General features: G+C 42.8%; 1 protein-coding gene across 3 annotated transcripts in view; it reads left to right on the top strand.

Moving 5' to 3' along the window:
* CDH16 (cadherin 16) overlaps positions 1–19,697 on the top strand; it is a 1,158,846-nt gene that overhangs the window by 384,914 nt on the left and 754,235 nt on the right. For all 3 annotated transcript variants that reach the window (XM_069653297.1, XM_069653307.1, XM_069653286.1), the window contains exon 8: positions 13,929–14,054. In XM_069653297.1, the coding sequence (XP_069509398.1) occupies positions 13,929–14,054 (126 nt within the window). The remainder of the gene's footprint in view (positions 1–13,928; positions 14,055–19,697) is intronic.

The raw sequence follows: 19,697 nt of genomic DNA, 5'->3' as shown, positions 1-19,697 counted from the left end.
TCAGGAGGTAAGGAATTCCATGTCTTGGCTGCCAGTACCGGGAAGCTCGAGCCACCGGCTTTGAGTTGTTTAAACTTGGGGATGCTTAAGCAGTGAAAATAATTAGTTCTGGTGGGTCTGACGGATTGTTTTCTGGAGAAATTGTCTACTAAGTGTTTGGGAGCCAAGTTGGCCAAAAACTTATGGGTGATCATCAGCGTCCTAAAAGTGATCCTGTCTTGGATGGAGAGCCAGTTAGCATCCTGTCTGGCTTGGGAGATGTGGTTTGAATGAGATAAGTTTAAGGTCACTCTAAGGGCTTTATTTTGCAACACTTGTAACTTATTGAAGTCACGCTTACTAGTGCCTAAGTACAGAGTGTTGCAATAGACTAGTTTAGACAGAATGAGCGATCTTGTCACTGTGATGCAACTGTTGGTGTACAGGTAGGGCCTGCAAGCATTAATAAGTTTTGTGGTGTATGCTGTTGCTGAGGCAGTAGCATTTACCTGTTTGGATAGGGAGAGAGTGGTATCCAGGTTGACACCTACAGTTTTAACTTCCTTGGCAACTGTACAATTGTTCTCATCAATGTCAAATGAGGTGTACTGTGCATCAAGTTTATTAAGATGATGTTTGGAACCGATGAGTAGCAGCTTGGTCCTGTCATCATTGAGACACAGGCTGTTGTTGGCCATCCATGCTTGAATTTTAGTGTGGATTTAATTTAGGAAGTAGTTCAGTAAGGCAGCATGGCACATGTGGTAAAATGAAAGAGGATTCAACTTGGAAACCCTCCCGTCTCCTGCACACTTTCAAATGTTTGGATTAATCCAATACAGTTGTTCAAATTGAGTTATAGGCATTGTACATATTTTTGTTTCTAACAAATATGGTCAGACACAGAAGTGTGAGATAAACAAATATATAGCCAAGCTATATTATTTTCAGCAAGAATTATAGTTCAGAGAGAAATTTTTTACATTGCATAGAAACAAAATGGAATCAATAGATGAAGCTCAAATTGAGGAAAAATTAAATAGTGACGCGTTTCGAGGAAGTTCTCCTCGTCTTCATAAGGCCAAACTTGAATTCTTAATGTAAAAGGAAAAACACAAATTCAGTAAAGAAAATATTGTAGGCACAATTCATAGATTGTTCATAACATATTCAATTTTACAATTTGGATAATGTGGTGACGTTAGTAGTAACATGTCATAATATGCGTTGTAATACATGCAACATTATAAGGTGAATTATGTGGTCCATGTTTGAGAGAGAAACTGAAGGTCAATTAATACACCCCTTCCTGTAAAATAGACAGTAAAATGTACAACATATTATAGTTCACTGGAATGATCCCTCTAATGAGACCGATCAAGTGGATGGTGAAACCTAAGCTAAAGTGAATATATAGGGAAAAAAAGCTAGTAGTTCCTAAACTCTATCGATCTAGTGGGGAAGAAATGCGAAAGTCGTTACCTTTGTGTGTAGAAAGTGTTGGAAACAAAGAATCATACGAAGCAGGAAAAATAAGTAAACAGACTGTCTTCGTGTATCAATTACTTCCTAGAGACACGGCCAATTCCCAAAAAGATACTAGAAATCTGTAAATAACTGAGCCTGATCAATGTCAAGCTCATTGTTTAAAAGTAAGTAGATATTCAATAAACTAGAAGTCATTTGAATCAAGAAGCGCAAAAGTGCGAAATAAGATCGATTGATATGAATAATTCATGCAGTGCAGATACCTAGTGTCCTTTTTCTCATTGCTTATTTCAGTTCTATTTCACACAGTAAACTATTTTTCTTAGCTTTCCTCTCCCTGTTCTATTATGTGCGGACTAGTATTTGTTATGGCCGATTTACATTTTACACTAGGTATCTGCACTGCATGAATTTTTCATATCAATCGATTTTATTTCGCACTGATACACAAAGACAGTATGTTTACTTATTTTTCCTGCTTCATCGGATTCTTTGTTTCCCACACATTCTACACACAAAGGTAACCACTTTCACATTTCTTCCCCACTAGATCGATAGAGCTTAGGAACCACTAGCTTTTTTTCCCTATATATTCACTTTAGCTTATGTTTCACCATCCACTTGATAGGTCCCATTAGAGGGATCATTCCACTGATCTATAATATGTTGTACGTTTTACTGTCTATTTTACAGGAAGGGGTGTATTAATTGACCTTCAGTTTCTCTCTCAAACATGGACCACATAATTCACATTATAAAGTTGCATGTATTACAACGCATATTATGACATGTTACAACTAACGTCACCAAATTTTCCAAATTGTAAAATTGAATATGTTATGAACAATCTATGAATTGTGCCTACAATATTTTCTTTACTGAATTTGTGTTTTTCCTTTTACATTAAGAGTACAAGTTTGGCCTTATGAAGAAGAGGAGAACTTCCTCGAAACGCGTCGCTACTTAATTTGGACTCAATTTTTCCTCAATTTGAGCTTCATCTATTGATTCCATTTTGTTTCTATGCACTGTAAATAATATCTCTCTGAACTATAATTCTTGCTGAAAATAATATAGCTTGGCTATAAATATATATTTGTTTATCTCACACTTCTGTGTCTGACCATATTTGTTAGAAACAAAAATATGTACAATGCCTATAACTCAATTTGAACAACTGTATTGGATTAATCCAAACATTTGAAAGTGTGCAGGGGACAGGAGGGTTCCCAAGTTGAATCCTCTTTCTTTTTACTGTTTATTGTCGGGGTCTTGTGCTATGACCCCAGTTCCTCCCCCAAACCTAAAAATGTATTTAAAATAATCCTCGAATTTTTTTACTAAACTTACTTACCACAGGTGTGCACTTCTATCTAAACCCTTGGCATGGCACATGTGCACAGCCCTTATGGATTTTGTACATTATGGAAAATACAAGTGGCTGCTTGTGAATCCTTTAATTGGAGGGGAGTAAATGTTTGCCACAAATATGTGTGATTGACTGAGTGTAGCGAGGAAGCCTGAATCAAAGAAGAGGTTCATGAAGTTTTTTGTGTGATGTTACTGTGTTTTGTATCACACACCATTGCCATTTTGAAGGTGCCTAGGTGCTTTGATGGATCTGAGAAGGTAGTAGAGCTGTGAGTGCTTAGTTAGTGGGATTGAGAGGGAAAGGTGCAAGAGAGCTTTAGTTCTGGTAAACCGGTCCCTGTGTGCTGGTTTGGTTTTCATTGGTAGATCTTATGTGTGTTTGGTGTAAGAGTGTGCATGGGTGATTTGTGCATAGTTGATTTAGTTTCCTGTTGGGTATTGCGGAGTGTGTGCAGTTTGCAGTGGTTTTAGGTATTGGTCCGGTATACGTATGAGTGCGTATTGTTCAATGTTTGAGGGTGAGTATACAGGATATAAGATACAGGAAAATGTTAAGTAGGGTCAGTCGAGATTTGTGTGTGTCCATTTGTGCCATGGTTATGCTGATCTGCCAAGTTCATAATATTCTATCGTGATTTGTGGTGGAGTGTTTTTATTTTGTTGTGCTGTCATGTTTCGGTTCATCAGATTTTGGTTATTTTGGTGTTTGCATTGTGATGTTTTGGCAGTTTCCCTTTGTTGATTTGCCTGTTTAGCTCAGTGAGTTAAAGAGCAATGTTTTTAGCAATTTTCTGACCTTTAGTTGATCTTTGTATTTCCTTTGGGAGTGAGTTGGAAAGTTGTGCTGTGATGCAGGAGAACGCTGTTCCCCTAAACTTTCGCTTTGAGTATTGTTTAGTTTCGAGGTGAATATCATTGCCGGCCCTTAGTGTTTGGTTTGCAGATAGACATTTTATCCTGTATGAATTCTCCTCCTGGGACGTGGGTTACTCTGTGTGTTATGCAGATCGTTTTGAAGCAAATTTGTGGCTAATTTAGAGTTCTCATTGCTGGTTTGATGTGTTCTCTCTTTGTGAATCTTAGGAGTGGTCTTGTTGCAGCGTTCTGTATTCATGGTAGTTTCTTGATAAGGTAGTCTGGCATCCTGAGATAGATGCTTTTAGCATAGTCTATTCTTGACATGACAAGAGAAATGACAGTGAGTGTTCTATGTGGAAAGGTGAAAAAGAGAAGAACTGCTTGATTGTGTGCAGGTGGAAGAAGCACTGTTTTAATATTGCATTAACTTGCGATTCGAGTGTTAAGTCATTGTCCATTAATATTCTGAAATTTTCTACCACTTTGGATGGCTCTGGTTGGTTTCCCATTTAGGTAGGCCATGGAATCTGGTGTTGGTTCAATGGGTCATTGGGCGTGATCATGATTTCTGTTTTTTCTGGGTTGAGTTTAAGGCTGTCTGAACTCATCCAATGTTTTATTTCTCTGAGGCAGTTGGTAAGGGTTGGGTTTTGTTCTTCGCTTGCGTTGATTTTGTAGGTGATTTGTGTGCTGTCTGTGGAATTTTAGCAGGTGAAGCTGTATCTTTTGATGAGGTTAAGGAGAGAGGTCATGTAGATATTGAATAGCAGTGGTGAGAGGGATGAGCCTTGTTGGACTCTGTAAGTTGTTTTACTGGTGTGTGTAGTTGAAAGGGGCTAGCCAGGTTGTTTCCGTTCTTTCTGTCATGAAGGATTTTAGCCAAAGTAATGCTGTGTTTCCAATTTCTACATCTTTGAGTATTTTGATGTGTATTTTGTTGTGGACTTCGTCAAAGGCTGCTGATAGATTAAGTAATGTTCGTGCCGATTTGAAGTTGGAGTCTGCATTGGTATTCAGATCATCCCATATCAATAGTAGTGCTGTTTATGTTCCTCTCATGGGTCTGAAGCTGACTTGTGCCTCATCTAGTCTCTGATTGTTTCCTACATGTTCCAGGCCATGTGTTTTGCTTGGTATGTGATGTTTTAGATTGGTTGGTATTTGGTGAGGGCTTCAGTGTTTCCTGATAGGTCTTTAAGGAGTGGCTTGATCTAAGCCTAGTTGAAGGCTCATGACACAGTTCCTGTTGCTAGTGAGTGGTTGAAGAGTGGTTGAAGAGGCTGAGGAAATATTCTGCAGGTGTTTTATGTGGTCTGTAAGGTCATCACATAATTTTTGTGATGGTGTGGGTGTGTTGTTGCCTCCAGTTGGGTTTCTTCCTTCAGTGCTCTAAGGTGGTTTAGTGAGTGTGTGAATGGCTTTTCTGGTGCAATATCATCTAGTGTTTTCTTGGTCCATTTTTGGATTGTCTCAGTTCTTTCTTCGAAGCTGTATAAGTCCATAACAGTGATAGTGATTGATTGCTTTGTGGCTTCCAGTCTAGTGTTTAGGTGAGTCATGTTTATGGATTTTTTATTGGAGGCTTTTTTGGTGTTTGTTAGTATTCACATTGGCGGGTGGGTCAGGAAGGGGATAATGAGGTGGTTGAATCCAGAAGATTTGCATTGGAGTTGCAGTTGTGACCAGATTTTTGTTGCAGAAAATTGTATCTAGGGGTGGCTTGCCTATTTTTGTCACTGCCTTCACCAGTAGTTGAAGATGCATCATTGCTAGCTGATTTGTTAGCATTTTGGTGGAACCAATGTTTTCTTCTTTGCCCAGATGTTGAAATCTCCCATGTATGATCAGGTGATCATTTTTAATGGCACTGTTGATTATGGTGTCCACATGTGTGTCCGTGGAAGTAGGGTTGTATGTTGGTGGTCTGTAGATAAGTAGGAATGATAGGTTGGTTTGTTGATCTACGGCTAAGTGCAGGAGGAGTGATTTGCAGTTTGGGATGTTTAGTGGTGGTGCTGTTGTAATCTTTAGCTGGTCCTTCTATGCAACGGCAAGACCTCCTTCTCTTTTTCCTTCTCGGTTTGCTTTTTTCTGTTTGAAGTTGTTGGGTAAAGGAATCGTGTGCTTTTACCTTGAAGTTTTGAGTTAGCCAGGTTTCAGTGAGAAAATGGATGTCTGTTCCTCAATCACTTAGCAATTCATATATTTCTGTGTGAGTTTTGACATTGATCTGCTGTTGCATAAGTTGCAGTGTATATTTTTGTTTTCTGGGTTTTGTTTGTCCTTTGACGTGGCATTGGTAATTTGAGTTGATATTGATTAATTTTTCCATCAGCTTGTGCCTTCAGTTTTGTTGTTTCTGTATCTTGGTTGGGAAGGTCAAAAAGGTTGTGTTTTGGGTTGATGTTTCCTTCAGGTCATCTGTCTGCTCTCATTGACAAATGGTCTGTTGAGGTCGTTTTTGTTCAATTGTGCTTCTGTAAACATTCACGTGTGTCTGCTGTGCTTCTGGCAATCTTCCTTATGTGCTTACAGTTCTTATAGTTGGTTGGTTGGTTGTGTGATTCGGTGGTAGGTTGATAGGTAGTGCGATAAGTAGCATGATTTTGTTCCTGTTCCAGCAAAGAGGATCTCTTTCAGTGGGCAGGTAGGTGTGCAATTTGTTGGTGTTGGTTGGTTCCTCTGTTTTGAGATGGATGCCCTTGTTCCATTTGGCTTTGGTCTGTTTTTGCAGTTCCTTGTGCATCTTTCTTTCCTGGTATGGTGCATTTTGTGGTGTAAGATTGTTGCTTGGGCGTTGGGTTTCTTGTTTGTTTCTGTTTTTTTCTGATCAGGTTGCATGTTTTTATTTTTCCTGGTGGATTGTCATTGTCTGTTTGTCCTCACGGTTTTTCACTGTGCTTAAATGTTTGTGCCATTCCAGCATCGAGCGGAGGTGTAGTATAGCTGCCCAAGGCTCTAGACTGTTTCAGGCATCAAACTGTCACATGGGAAAACCATTCCAACCTTGACCCAGGGGCCAGCCTTATCTTGAGGATAGCCTTATCCCTGGTCTAAACCTTTTCCCAGGGCCAGAAACCTTGTCCTTAGAGCGGGCCTATCACAAAAGCAAGGCCTATCCTAGGGGCGGGAGCTATAGTGTTTTGCTTTTTTGTCACAGCTAATGACCCTACAACCACTTACCTTATTACATGGACTAAAAGTTCTTTGACTCAGAGCTGCAATAATACACACTCAGACCAACAATTGGAATATAATTGGCTCATTACAGGTCCTTTTATTCATACAAAGTATAGGCATACAAATAACTATTGGAATAAATGTGAGTAGTTATACATAGACACACAGACAAGGATAGTTACAACCAGGTTCTGGGTGGCATTGCACTGCTGCGGCATAGTTAGGAGTGAGTCTAACCTCACAGTGGTAGAATTTGAAGAGACTGAATTCACCACGGAAGTGTTCAAAGAAAGGTGAGGAGGATAATAGTGGCAGAGTTAAAGCAAGGCAAGGTGCAAGATTGGCAAAACCGTATGGACAAGAATTAGAATTCAAGGTGGGGATACTTCAAACAGCCAAGTTCAGAGTGACAGGATCTTACAGTAGCAAAATTCAGAGTTAGAAATTTCACAGCAGTGTTCAAAGCTCAGAGTTATAGAATCGCAAAATGTGAGAACTCACAGTTACAGAATTTAAAATGGCAGAGTCGCGCAGTGTTCAGTTTAAAATTGAACAATTCACAGCAGCAGAGCTCAAGGTGACAGAATCTCACAGAGGTGAGGTCTTCATGTCAGAGTTAGCCAGTGGAAAAGTCAGAGTCAGAATTAAAAGTTAGAGTGAGGGAATTCTAAGTGACAGAGTCCAGTCTTGACAAATTCAAAGTTAGATTAGAAACTCACTGCAGTTTAGTTTAAAATCAAATAATATGGCAGTGGCTAACTCAAGGTGGCAGAGTCACTGAGTGGTAAAAGTGGTGTCTGGAGGCTCCACGGTGTCAGAGTCGGGTTTATTTTGTGATGAGATTAAGAGTTAGGGTATTTACAGCAGCTCTGCCGCAGGATATGTTATGTTATTTGGCATTTGTATAACAGCAATATCCATTAGGATCCCAAGTGTGGCAAACTTTAAACATTGGCAAGACTCAAAGCAGGAGTCTAAACTGGGAAACCTGGTCAGGCAAATGACATGCGGCAAACCATCAACAGAGGCTAGCTGTAAAGTTTCAATCTAGACTAGGATCCCGGGTCAGGCCATATGCAAACACAGCAGAACAATATCAGCAGTGATATTCACAGCAGTAGTCCAAGCTGGGAGACCTAGTCTGGCAAAGGGTGAAGGCAGTGAAATACGAACAGCGGAATGACCCAGAGCGGCCACCCAAACTAGGAAGCTCAGTCTGGCAAAAAAAGCAAGGCGGCAAAACACAAAGAGTGGGAAGATCCAAAGGAGCAATCTAAACTGGGAAAAAGACCAAATGGCCAAAAAGTTTGACCAAATCCCCCATTCACTGGCAAAGGCTGCAGGAGTGTCCCCGCAGCAGGTCCTGAAAAAAGTAAAACAAAAAAGGAAAGGACCCTGCAGCGCCAGTTCCTGGTCACGGAAGTGAAAGGGAACAGGCGTTGCACGGACACAGCGAGTCGGCAGCACACAGCGAAGTGTGCCGCCACAAGGTAAGTAGGGGTTTGGGGATCGGGGCAAGGGCAAAAGCTGAAATGTTCAGGCGAGAGAAGACCGAAAGTTGTTTTTCTGAAAAATTACTTTCGGTCTTTTTTCCCTCAAACATTTCAGCCACAGGGTTCCAACCCCGATCCATTTCAAAGCAGCAGTCCAAACTGCGAGCCCAGGTCAGGCAAAAGTGAATGTGGTGAAATACAAACATTGGCGAGTCTCAAAGCAGCAATCTAGTTTAGGAGCCCTAGTCAGTCTAAATGCAAGCGTGGCAGGACACAATCAGTGGCGATCTTCATAGGAATAGTCTAAACTGGAAAACTAATTCTGGTAAAAGGCAGAGAGGCCAAAATGAGATTTAAAGTAACATTCCAAACTGGGAACCTTACTTTGGCAAAACAACACAAGTGGCAAAACATGAAAGGTGGAGAGGTTCAAAGCAGCAACCTACACTGGGAAACCTAATCGGGAAATTCAACTCAGGAGCCCTAGTCAGTGTAATGGTTTATTGAGAAGCCACCCTCAACACGGGTAGTTCCTACCTTCCCCACTTAAGAGGTGACACAACAAACTGTTTAACAGATTCTTTTCTTTAGCCCTATCTCAGACACATATCATGCCCCTTGGATGCCTCTCCCCTGAGCTAACAATGAGCCAAGAACCAGGTTGGTGTACAGGAAATACATTGGTATTTATTTACATTAACAGTAATAGAAATTAGCACGAAAATATCAAAAACATCACTTTATCCGTGGCCAACACAACCAACTTCTCTCATCATAAATAAATCATAAAAGTTAGTGTAAAAGAACACAGGCACAATTCTTACTTTCTGCAAACTTCACTTCACAAAATAATTACACTGATCAAGAGCAAAGGCACTTATGTAATGTTGTGCGATTTTGATTTTCGTGCAGGCGTAAAAGGGTAGCAGTAGGATTTCAAGATTGGTAAAAATATGTATAGCAAATATAATTTTGCCAACACTTTTGGTTTAAAATAAACACAGGGTGATTTATTGCTTTGTTTTTCACCCCCCCCCCCCTTGCTTTGGTCTAGGTTGGGAAGTCAGAGAGAAAAATTGGAATGCCCATGGGAATTTTGGATTTCAGGCCCCCTTACTGAAAGGCATGTTTTGGGGAAGCTGGATAAAAAGGTTGGACTGATTTAAGAACAAAGACACCCCTCTTCCTTAAGAGGTCAGGGTCAGCTGGACACACAAGGACTACCCAATTAATGTATAGGCTATAGTTATCAGCACACACTGGGAAGTGAGCTTTGTTAATTTTGAATTTTAACAAAATTCACCCCGTAATGTTCTGCCAAATGGGGAAATAATTCCATTAATATTTTTGGTTAAATAGGCTATGGATCTACACAATCTTGCCCCCTTACTATAACAGGAAAGGATTCAAGGCAGGCAGACTCCCCCACCTTTTGGTTTCACAGGGCTCAGTTCTACTTACATAGCAAGCATCTGCTTAAGGTTCAAGCTTCAGGAAAGCCAGCTGCATCTCAGGACACTCTGGAAAGATAGGGCAGGGGACTGGTCACTCCACTCTCAAAGATGGCCTCCCGCTCTCCACCATAGGACCCACTCAATCTCCTCTGATGTCTCCTTACAGCTGTTAGATGGTAGGTTTCAGCAGCCTTCCTGATGGTCTGTCGGTCTGTCTCTTCTCTCTGTCCTCCTGTCTTTCTCTTTTTTCTGTGTTACCTGTCCTAGTGCAGTGCCCCTTATATAGCAGCAATGACAGCACCAATTTTACAATCTTGGGGAAGTGCCATGCAATAAATCCTGCCTCTAGATTTGGACATTTACCCTTCCCTCTCCTCCCAACCCAGTCTCAAAGTCAGGATTGGTTTAGGGGTCTGGAGCAACATATAACAATTGCCATTTGTAAATGCCCCTTTGTTCTCCTTTCAACTTTTTGGCAAAAATGAGTTATGTATCACAACTTTATAATTTAACTAGCAACTGCCATACCAAACACATGTTCTGATTCTGCTAATCATGGAGAATTAAATAAGTTGACCACCAAATCCGTACGATGTTGCACGGCCATGTGGCACATTTCTGCCATTTTCATAAAAAGTACAACAGTCATGGATATGTAGTTATTAAGCATCCCTAATTTCATTTTCCACCTGCTCACCAACTCTCACATTTGGAACATGTTCAGATTAGCAGGAAACCTAGTTTAACTGGCCATTACAGTTCCCTAACAAGAAGATGAATTTTATATCCTCAAAATTGCCTGGAAATTTCATTAAAAATGGTATATAGATTAAATCCATCCTCCTTATGATGGCCGAGAAAAAGGCCTAAATGTTAATAGTCCTTTTAAATAAATTGTGAGTCTTCATATGGGACAAATGGCCCTTGTCGGCCTTCCGCCCATTTGCTTTCACTGGGTCTGCCTGTATCCAGATTCGTTATCATCTCAGTCTCTTTGTGCTGGAAGCTTGATCTTTGAAGCGGGTGCCCCCATTTTCACACATTTTAGTCATGTTCTAGCCAAGTAGTAACTTTTCTTGGACTCAATGCTTTCTGAGCTAGCTGGTCTGGAGGACACTGAATTTCGACGCCCTTTAGCAGGACATTTTATTGCGGTTGGTCATTAAATGGGAGATGTGACATCCAGGCTGGAAGTGGGAGATGTCTTTGTGAAGTTTTGCTCACAGCCAGCAAACGGGTCTGCCTTGGGCTGACATTTTTTTATGAAGACAAAGTGGCTCTTCAAATGTCACTAGAGTTTTGTGAATGAAACATATTATACATTTCTCTTTGTCAATCCACACATCATGTTTTGTTTTCCTGGCATTTTTCTGTGAGCAGTGATATCTTTTTCACTTTTACTTTTTTTAAAACCATTTTTATTTGCACACATATGTGCAGGCCGTTTTTGTTTTCAATGTTTAAAAATCCTGTCTTCCGTGTGACAGGGATCTTTGAATCCTCCTCCTTTTGTAAATTAAAATGCTGCATTTCCATTGGGTTGACAGGTAGGCCCCTTTCCACATGGCTCTTTAATTTTTACTTGAAAAACAAAACATGAGTCTAGGCCGTTTTTGTTTCAGTGTTTAAACTGCCTGCCATTCATGTGAAAGCGACTTCTGTTTGGGCCTTTAAATACTCCCCACATCCGGTTAAAGTGAGTGCAGCGAAACACATACATTTAAAGCAGCAATCTAAGCTGGAAAGCTTAGTCAGTCAATGGAGGTGCAGCAAAACATAAAACAGTGGCGAGATTCAATGCAACAGTCCCATGGTTGGAACGCCCTCGGCAACAGCATGCTGGTGTGGCAAAACACAGCAGTGGCGAGACTTAATGAAGATGTGCCTCAACCCCTGGAAGCCTTGAGGGAAGAGAACATGCAAGAGTGGTGGCATACAAGAGTGTCGGCATTCAAAACAACGCAACTCAAACCTGGAAACCCTGAGGGAAGAGCTCATGCAAGAGTGGTGGCATACAGCAGTGGCAACACTCAAAACAATGGAACCACACCTGGAAACCCTGAGGGAAGAGATAATGCAAGTGTGGTGGCATACAGCAGTGGCGAAATTCACCCCTCACCCCTGAAATTAGATCACAGCTCCCCCTTCACACATACAGGCACACACACGCCATGGGCTGCCTAGTGGTGCAGAGCAGAAACAAGCGACTCCCCAGGTGTTTTGGACTACCACTCCCATGAGCCCTCACCATTAATTAAACTGGCATTTGCTGATGAGTTGCAGTCCAAAAACCTGGAGAGCCTAAGGTTGCAGAGCCTTGAAATGGAACTTTCTTTAGGTAGATCACTGCCTCCCCGCAGTCAGGGGTGGTCCACCTCCAAATTGAGGCAGAGTCTGAACCGCCTCATCTGTCAGCACATCTGTCAGCAAGCAGCCGCAGAGTGGTCCCTGACAGCTAAATACCCTCTGCCAAGTTAAGATGAATCGTATTTATCATAACTTACAATATTTATTTATTTGAATTTATAAAACGCGCAGCGGCCCTGGGGCATGATGGGTTTAGGTTGTTTTGAATCTCATTTTGCAATTTTATGATATACAATTGGTCATTCAAAACTCTGTAAACTGAAGATGGATTCATCTTTTATAAGTCACTTAAGCGCAGACCGCGATTCGAACCTGTGTTGCTGTTTCGTGCTTCAAAGCTGTTCCCCCCCAAAGATATTCCCTCGATTAATGCAGTCATATAATTAATTCTAGAGCTCACTTGCAGTGTATTCTTTTTCCACAAATTGTTTTCTTTAAAAGCGCAGTATTGGAAACAACCTGGGCAAATCTGCTGTTTCGCAATGTACTCTGGTAATAAGGAGCAGTCGCCCAGCAACAGAAACCCAATGCAGCTTTATAATATGACAGTAGCCACGCGCTGCATGCACATTTGACTAGTACTCCACTGGGAATCCCCTAGAAACGAAGACATGGAAAAAAAGCTTTCTTAAAATAACATTCCCATTTTAAACCTTGGGGGCTGCACGCTGCCTTGCGGTTCTTAACGAAACGGAATGCCAGAGTTTTCCAGGAGCACAGCTCGGCCCCGGGGGACTGGGTTCGCATCTGACATTGTTTTCACGTGAACTCATAGGCGACGTGAAGTTCAAAAAGAAAAAAAGGTCGGTCAAGAAACACGTTTGCTGTTTAATAAACACTGTAGACGTTTTATTTGGAAGGGTCGTGTCTCCCTTCTTTATTCCTACAGACTGTGAGGAGTTGGGCACAGACCATGCCTGACAGTAACCATTGGCCTCCTCTTTGTTAGGGCCTGCGATTCTTGGAAGGGGGGTCCCTGCATTGTAGAAAGAACTAACTGCCAAGCAATATGCCAAATTCTTATATACAGCCTCAACTCAAGTGTTTCCATGGTAACCGTACCATTTCAACGTGCTGTTTGCTGTGGGGGTTCATTTGGCATTTGTTGAAAAGTGATTGAATTCGCACAACACGTCCTTTTAACTTAACGTTAGCCAAGCAGACACAGTGCACGCGCTTGATATTGCATTCTGTGCCATGGCAGTGTACAGAAAACCGTGCGAGTGCCGTCCACATGTCAGCACAGCATGCCTACACACACTGAGAGCATCGCAGCAGATTGGAAAACAATGCTATTTTCTATGCTGAACGAAGGGCGAATAATACAATAATTGTGAATGTGATGGTTCGTTACACTGCAGTCCATCCTGGTACACTTCCGGGACCGGAGCTCAGGGACCCTGGCCTGTGCCTTGGCAGAGCACTGCGGCGTGTTGGTGACAGCGTGCGCAGTTGCTTCTTGCGTGCCAGTGTTGAACCCAGGCGCGCTCAGAGCATGAGTTCGCGTGCGCGTGGGCCCTCTTCTCCGCGTGCCACGCTGGGCACAGCTCCTGGAGTTGATGGCAAACCTTTCCAGTCTGAATCACGCTTTGGGTCCATGACAGGGACGCGCTGTCTTCACGGGTAGACAACCAACATTTTTGCATGTTATTTTAGTTGTTATTAATTCTGGTTTATGCTTTGCCGTTTGGAAAATCTCTGTTTTTCATGGTTTTCTGCATGTGTCCATCTATTGCAGGTGCACTGGAATAGCAACAGAGTTCATTATCACCTGGACGGGAGCTTCGCTGGAGATGTGTTCTCAGTGGACGGCGAAGGAAATATCTATGTGAACCAAGAACTGGACAGGGAGTACCACGCACAGGTGACTGCGGTCCGCGCTTTACATTTGTATTTTATCAAGGAGCCGTGTATCTCATGGCACATACATTTCCTTGGTCGGAAAACTATTCATAAAAATAAAAACAATGATGGCTAGTTTTTAAAAGTAAATGGTCATTTCAATTGTGGGATTTTGGAAGCGTAGTATGACATTGGGCCGCATTACGAGGAAGGGGGTAGAGGCTTAACTGCGCCGGTAGAGCTGGCGGCGCCGTTAACCCTCTACCGCCTCATTACAGGGTCTGCTTGCGGGTCCCGCTAAGGACGTCTGGTAAAACCAGGATGTTAACAACAGGCCAGTCATGTTAACAACAGGCCAGTCATTAACGGGCCGTTGTTAGCATCCTCCCCATTCCCATTTGAGCCCTATGGGGGCTCAAATGGGAATGGGTATGTACCGGGTCTGGGTCCCAGGAAAGGGAATTACCGGGCCCTCCAAGGTCGGTATGGCGCGGTAATTCCTCATTCCTGGAACCCGGACCCGGTATGGGGGTAGACATGCCGCTAAAAGCGGCTTGGCTACCTCCGTACTCGTAATGAGGCTCATTGATTTGAAGAAAATTGACTGTATTGCTATGATTGTATTGTACTCGTAGAGAGTGGAAGGCTTCCTTGGTGTAACCAAATCACACAGTGGTTTATAATTACTTTAAAAAAAATCTTTGTAGAATACACATTTTAAAATTACCAGCGCGTCCCTCTTCCTCGTCCCCGTACTAATTTCTGAGGTGCAATTCTCCATAACCTGAACAATTTTTTTAAACTGCTCATGTGCCACACATTTTTTCCACTAAGAGAGTAACACCACCAGGTTCCCACACGACCTTGCTTAATCGGGTGTGTGGCTCTGCCACATTTTTGCCACAAGATCCTCTTTGAGCCTGCCGGTGCAACAGTGTGTGACTCCCCTCCCAGATACTCTCTGCGGGGTGACCAGGTGGGCTGGAAACCTGTGAGGCTCTCCAGAGGTACTCGCTGAGTGATGGGCAGACCCAGTATGGAGACGCTACAAGGGATTTATGGGCTTTAATGCCCTGAACAGCGAATGGCTCCCCACCCAGGCCATTTAAGGCTTTTTACAGAGGAAGGAATTGGGGACCGGGGTTGGCTCCCCACTTTCATCAGTAAGTGCGCATGGTCCACGAAGATACACAATGAGCGCATTGTTTTATTTGTGCAGCGTTACCTTCTGTATAGCTCAGCCACAGCTACTGGAAGTTGTATCTGGGCAGGTCATGTTTTGAATCAGGGGGCCGAATTCCCATCAGGTGTGGTTGTAGGAGTAGCCTAAACACATTGTTGGCATTCTGACAGATTTTCCAGGATGTGTGACGGGTAAAACTGTCTCTTGGATTTTGAAAATCCATTTGTACCCTTACAGTTCTTTAGTGGGTTGGACTGCTTCCAAACGTTTCAGAAGCCTGGATTCAAACCCAGGTTGTTAGGACGAGTGCGAGACACATATCTGCAAGTCTACTTGACTGCTTGAGCGGGATCCTTGTGAAATTGCTTGTTAGGATTACACTCTGATGGAAATATTTAAACACAGCTTTTTAGGGTTAAAAGAAGTGTAGCTTTTATACTTTGCAGCAATGTAAAAGGAAACCTTCCTCTCTTGGGTTATTTTCCAGGTGTTCATGATAAATATCCTGAGTGGTAAATGTTTATTGAGGGGGTGGGGACTATCATCCCACCCCTCGCTCTCCCCAATCATGGTGGGATCCCACAGTAAATCATGTCCATTTCCAGCACTGCCTACACATCCAGGAGTTACAACTTTGTTTCCAAATAAGACTCACAATATACATAATCCACTATGGATCCCAACAACCCAGGTAACTATCGCCCTGACACCCATATTCCCTTTCGAGGTAAGATCACCAAGAAAGCCATAGCCGCACAATTGCAGCAATACATCAACATCAACAATCTCCTCCAACCTACTAATATGGGTTTAGACCTAGATGCAGCACAGAGACGGCAACCATACAAGTGGTTGATGACACCCTCAACATCCTTGACAATGGCCACCCCTGCCTCCTGGTTCTACTCAACCTCTCAGATGTTTTGACACAGTAGACTACCAGGCGCTTACAGACACCTTACATCGGCCCATAGGGATCAGTGGCCCTGTCCTACTCTGGTTCAAGTCTTTCTTCGCTAACCGCAAGCAGTTTGTTCTGATAGACTCCTCTAGATCACCAATGCTATCCGTCACCTGTGGAGTCCAGCAGGGTTCCATCCTATCACTAGTGATCTTCAATCTAGACATGGAGCTGCTGGGAGAACTCCTAGTCACACACAACATCCACATCCTCACTAATAACACCGAAACACAACGACATACAGACCTGGCTATCAACTAACCAGAGTGCTTCACACCCAAGCTCACCTTCTGCACCATGTCCCTCAGGTGCCACATCAACAAACACCTCTCCTTCAAGACACACATAGCTAAGAAAACTCAGACAGCTTGGAATCGGCTCTCCCTCCTGTGGAAAGTCAAGTACCTTCTCCCTCTAGACAGTGTTAGATTCACCATTCAAGCACTGGTCCTATCCCACGTGTATGGGGCAATGCCCTCCTCAAAGGCCTCCTGTCATCCTCCCTTGTGCCCCTAAGAAGTGTCCTACATGCAGCTGCCACCTCATCAAGGGTCTACGCAGCTACAACCACATTACTGCAGCCTTATCGACCTTCACTGGCTCCCACTGCATGCATGAATCAGCTTCACCTCTTGGGGCCTCATCTGTAAGTCATCACCCTTACGTCACCCAGCTACCTTGCGGAGAAACTCAGCATCTCGGCAGACAAAACACCTTCAGAAGCCAGGACACGTGCAGACTTAAAGTCTGCCTCTGCAAAAAGGAAAGGACCAGATAACAAGCCTTTTCTGCCTACACCCCAAGACTATGGAACCTCCTCCCGACAGCATTAGTCTTGCCCCCACACTGCTAAAATTCAGTAAGAACTCAAGACTCACCTCTTCAAGGTGTCTCTCCTTCTCAACACCTAGGCCATCCCGTCACCCTTGCGCCACCTGACCTGCTAGACGCCGTCCGCCCCTCTCTTCCCCTCCACCCTGTACAGCTGTACCCCTGCTCTGTGCCCTCTGTATCCTACCACCTGCTCTATATCTGTTCTATTGTCACCTTCCATTATGCATCTGTACTGTTGTATACCGATGTAAAGCACTCTGTTGCTTCTTGAAGCCAGGTCCGCGCTCAATATATACAATAATAATAATAATAATAATAATAATAATAGTAATAATAATAATAATAATAATAATAATAATACAATATATTCAGTTTGCCTACAGACTGTTGATATTTACTGAAATAATATGACGTCTGTACACAGGCAAAGATTAATTATATTATGGTCAAAAGCCCACTGGAAAGCTCGTATGAGAAGAAGAGATGAAATTGGTCCACACTTGCCTTCCTAGTTTTGACATTTTCAAGTAGTGCCTTGTTGGACCAACTCAGTGAAGTGCAGCATGATCCCTAGGTTTCACAAGCAAGGCACCCACATTCAGGCATACACATTGTCACTTAGGGAGACAAACTGAAACCAACATACATGGGATAGGCATTTGCCAGGCATTGCCATGAGGGTACCAACTGTCTATGAGATGGAAATGGTGGGAGCATGTTACTATATGATGTTATTGCCTGGAGAATGCCTGTCTAATACCTACCCAAGAGCCAAAACCGCTGTCTTTGCAATTGTTTGTTTCAGACAGGAGTTTGGTGCAAGAACCAGATGTGAGTACGAATATATTGTTTATATATCAAGTGACCAAAGACACACATTGTTAAGAGATTTATATTACACCAGGAACTACTTTGAAGTGGTAATTAAGTCATTAAAACCCAAAGGTATGCTGAGAAATGACACTGGCAGCTTATGCAGACTAGAGATAATGATCTTACTTGGTGAGAGAGCTAGCTCAAAGAGTTCCCAAGAAGGCATGCTTCAGCAGAGAGGGCAGGCAGTTGGTGGTAATGCCATAGTGATTAACATGACCATGGGTAGTCAATGGGGGCGAGGGTACATAAGCAAGCTCATTGGCAGTGTGTCCCTCATCTATCTATCTATCTATCTATCTATCTATCTATCTATCTATCTATCTATCTATCTATCTATCTATCTATCTATCTATGTTCCAATGTAACAGTTCTGGTTTACGGCTTATAGCCCAAACTAATACATTATGGACTTAAGGTCTTGCATCTATCCTATCTGCTGGCATTGCTTTGGTCCGCCTACCATATCATTGTTAGCAAATCAGCCCTGGCCCTGCCACTAATGCAAGCAGCCCTGCCCACACTGCTACACCACAAGGTCTAAAAATGCCCTGTGTCACTTGCGCACCAGTGAAGAGGTGACAGTGCCAAGCAGCTAAGATCTACACCTTTTGATGGCAAATCCAAGACTCGTTTGCCAATGGCTTGTCTCCATCTGTAATGGCGCAAACATTTGAAAGTGTTATGGTATGGAAGGCTGCTGAGAGCAATGATAGTGGCAAGGATTAATTCAACGACCTGTATCTGTCACTGTTTGATTGGACTGCACTCTCCTCTCCAGAATTACATTTTTCATACTACCACCCTTATCCCCTCACTTATAGTCAAGTAGTTAAACCCGCAGAATATGTACTTTGATGTAATGTGTAAGGGTCCTCAGTCGTTAAGGCACCTGCTTCAGATATCTGCGTGCAAAACTTGTATTTACTAGTTTGTACATTAGAATAGTAAGCAAGCAATTTCCTTCTGAAACAAAGGAAATGGGTAACGTGGAGATGGCCCATAATTTAGGGCAGAAATAGCCAACAGAGCTGCTGGTTGCATATATCGCTGGGGGAGCTTTCATACATCATTGTGGACATCACCTGCTGACATGCATTGTTTGATACAGTTAACCATCTAATTATGCCTCATTTGAATAATAGTTGTATTCCCCAACAAATAAACACACATTTAATTGCAGAAATCAATTTGTGATTTTAGGTTTGGGAAAATAACTTTACCTTGTAACTAAGAGTTTGGAAACATAGGTAAGATGACCAGTGCAGTTTGTTGGTTTTAAACCAATACGAACACAGGATCTTGGTAGGTAGTTGTAGGAAGCCTGCTTATCAACAGTGTGCTACCTTGTAAATGGCCGTCCACATCCCTGCTGATGTGTGCTTTCGTGACTGTCTGGCAGATTCACTCTGATGTAGCCCCTTGGCTCTCAGAACGAAAGGCTCAGTCCCCTTGGTGTTAACCCCATTTGAAAGTCCTTCTTTCTAGGGAGGGGCAGAAGGGGGCTTTGGAGAGGCCAGTTCCCTCGACCCTTCTGCTGGCGCTGGGCGTGGTGTAGCGGCGGTGATGTATAGGGGCCAAGGGCTCCATGGCAGCCTGCATGTAAGTATTAATGATAGCTGGAGGAGGGGCTTTGAAAGCGTCATATAAAACGAATGCTGGCTGTGACGATTGCCATGGTAACAGCAGAAACCATACTGGTTTGGGAAGTGCAGTGCAGGCTCTAAACATGGGTGGCTTTAACTATTAAAACTATGACAGGAACATAGTAAGTGTCTTGCAGTCCTGACACCAAGCAGGGCCAGCTGTGAGCT

This window comes from Ambystoma mexicanum, chromosome 1p (assembly GCF_040938575.1).
Source record: "Ambystoma mexicanum isolate Mex_15411 chromosome 1p, UKY_AmexF1_1, whole genome shotgun sequence".
Lineage (NCBI taxonomy): Eukaryota > Metazoa > Chordata > Amphibia > Caudata > Ambystomatidae > Ambystoma > Ambystoma mexicanum.
The sequence above is the reverse complement of the archived record's forward strand: the minus strand, read 5'-3'. Positions and strand labels throughout refer to the sequence as shown.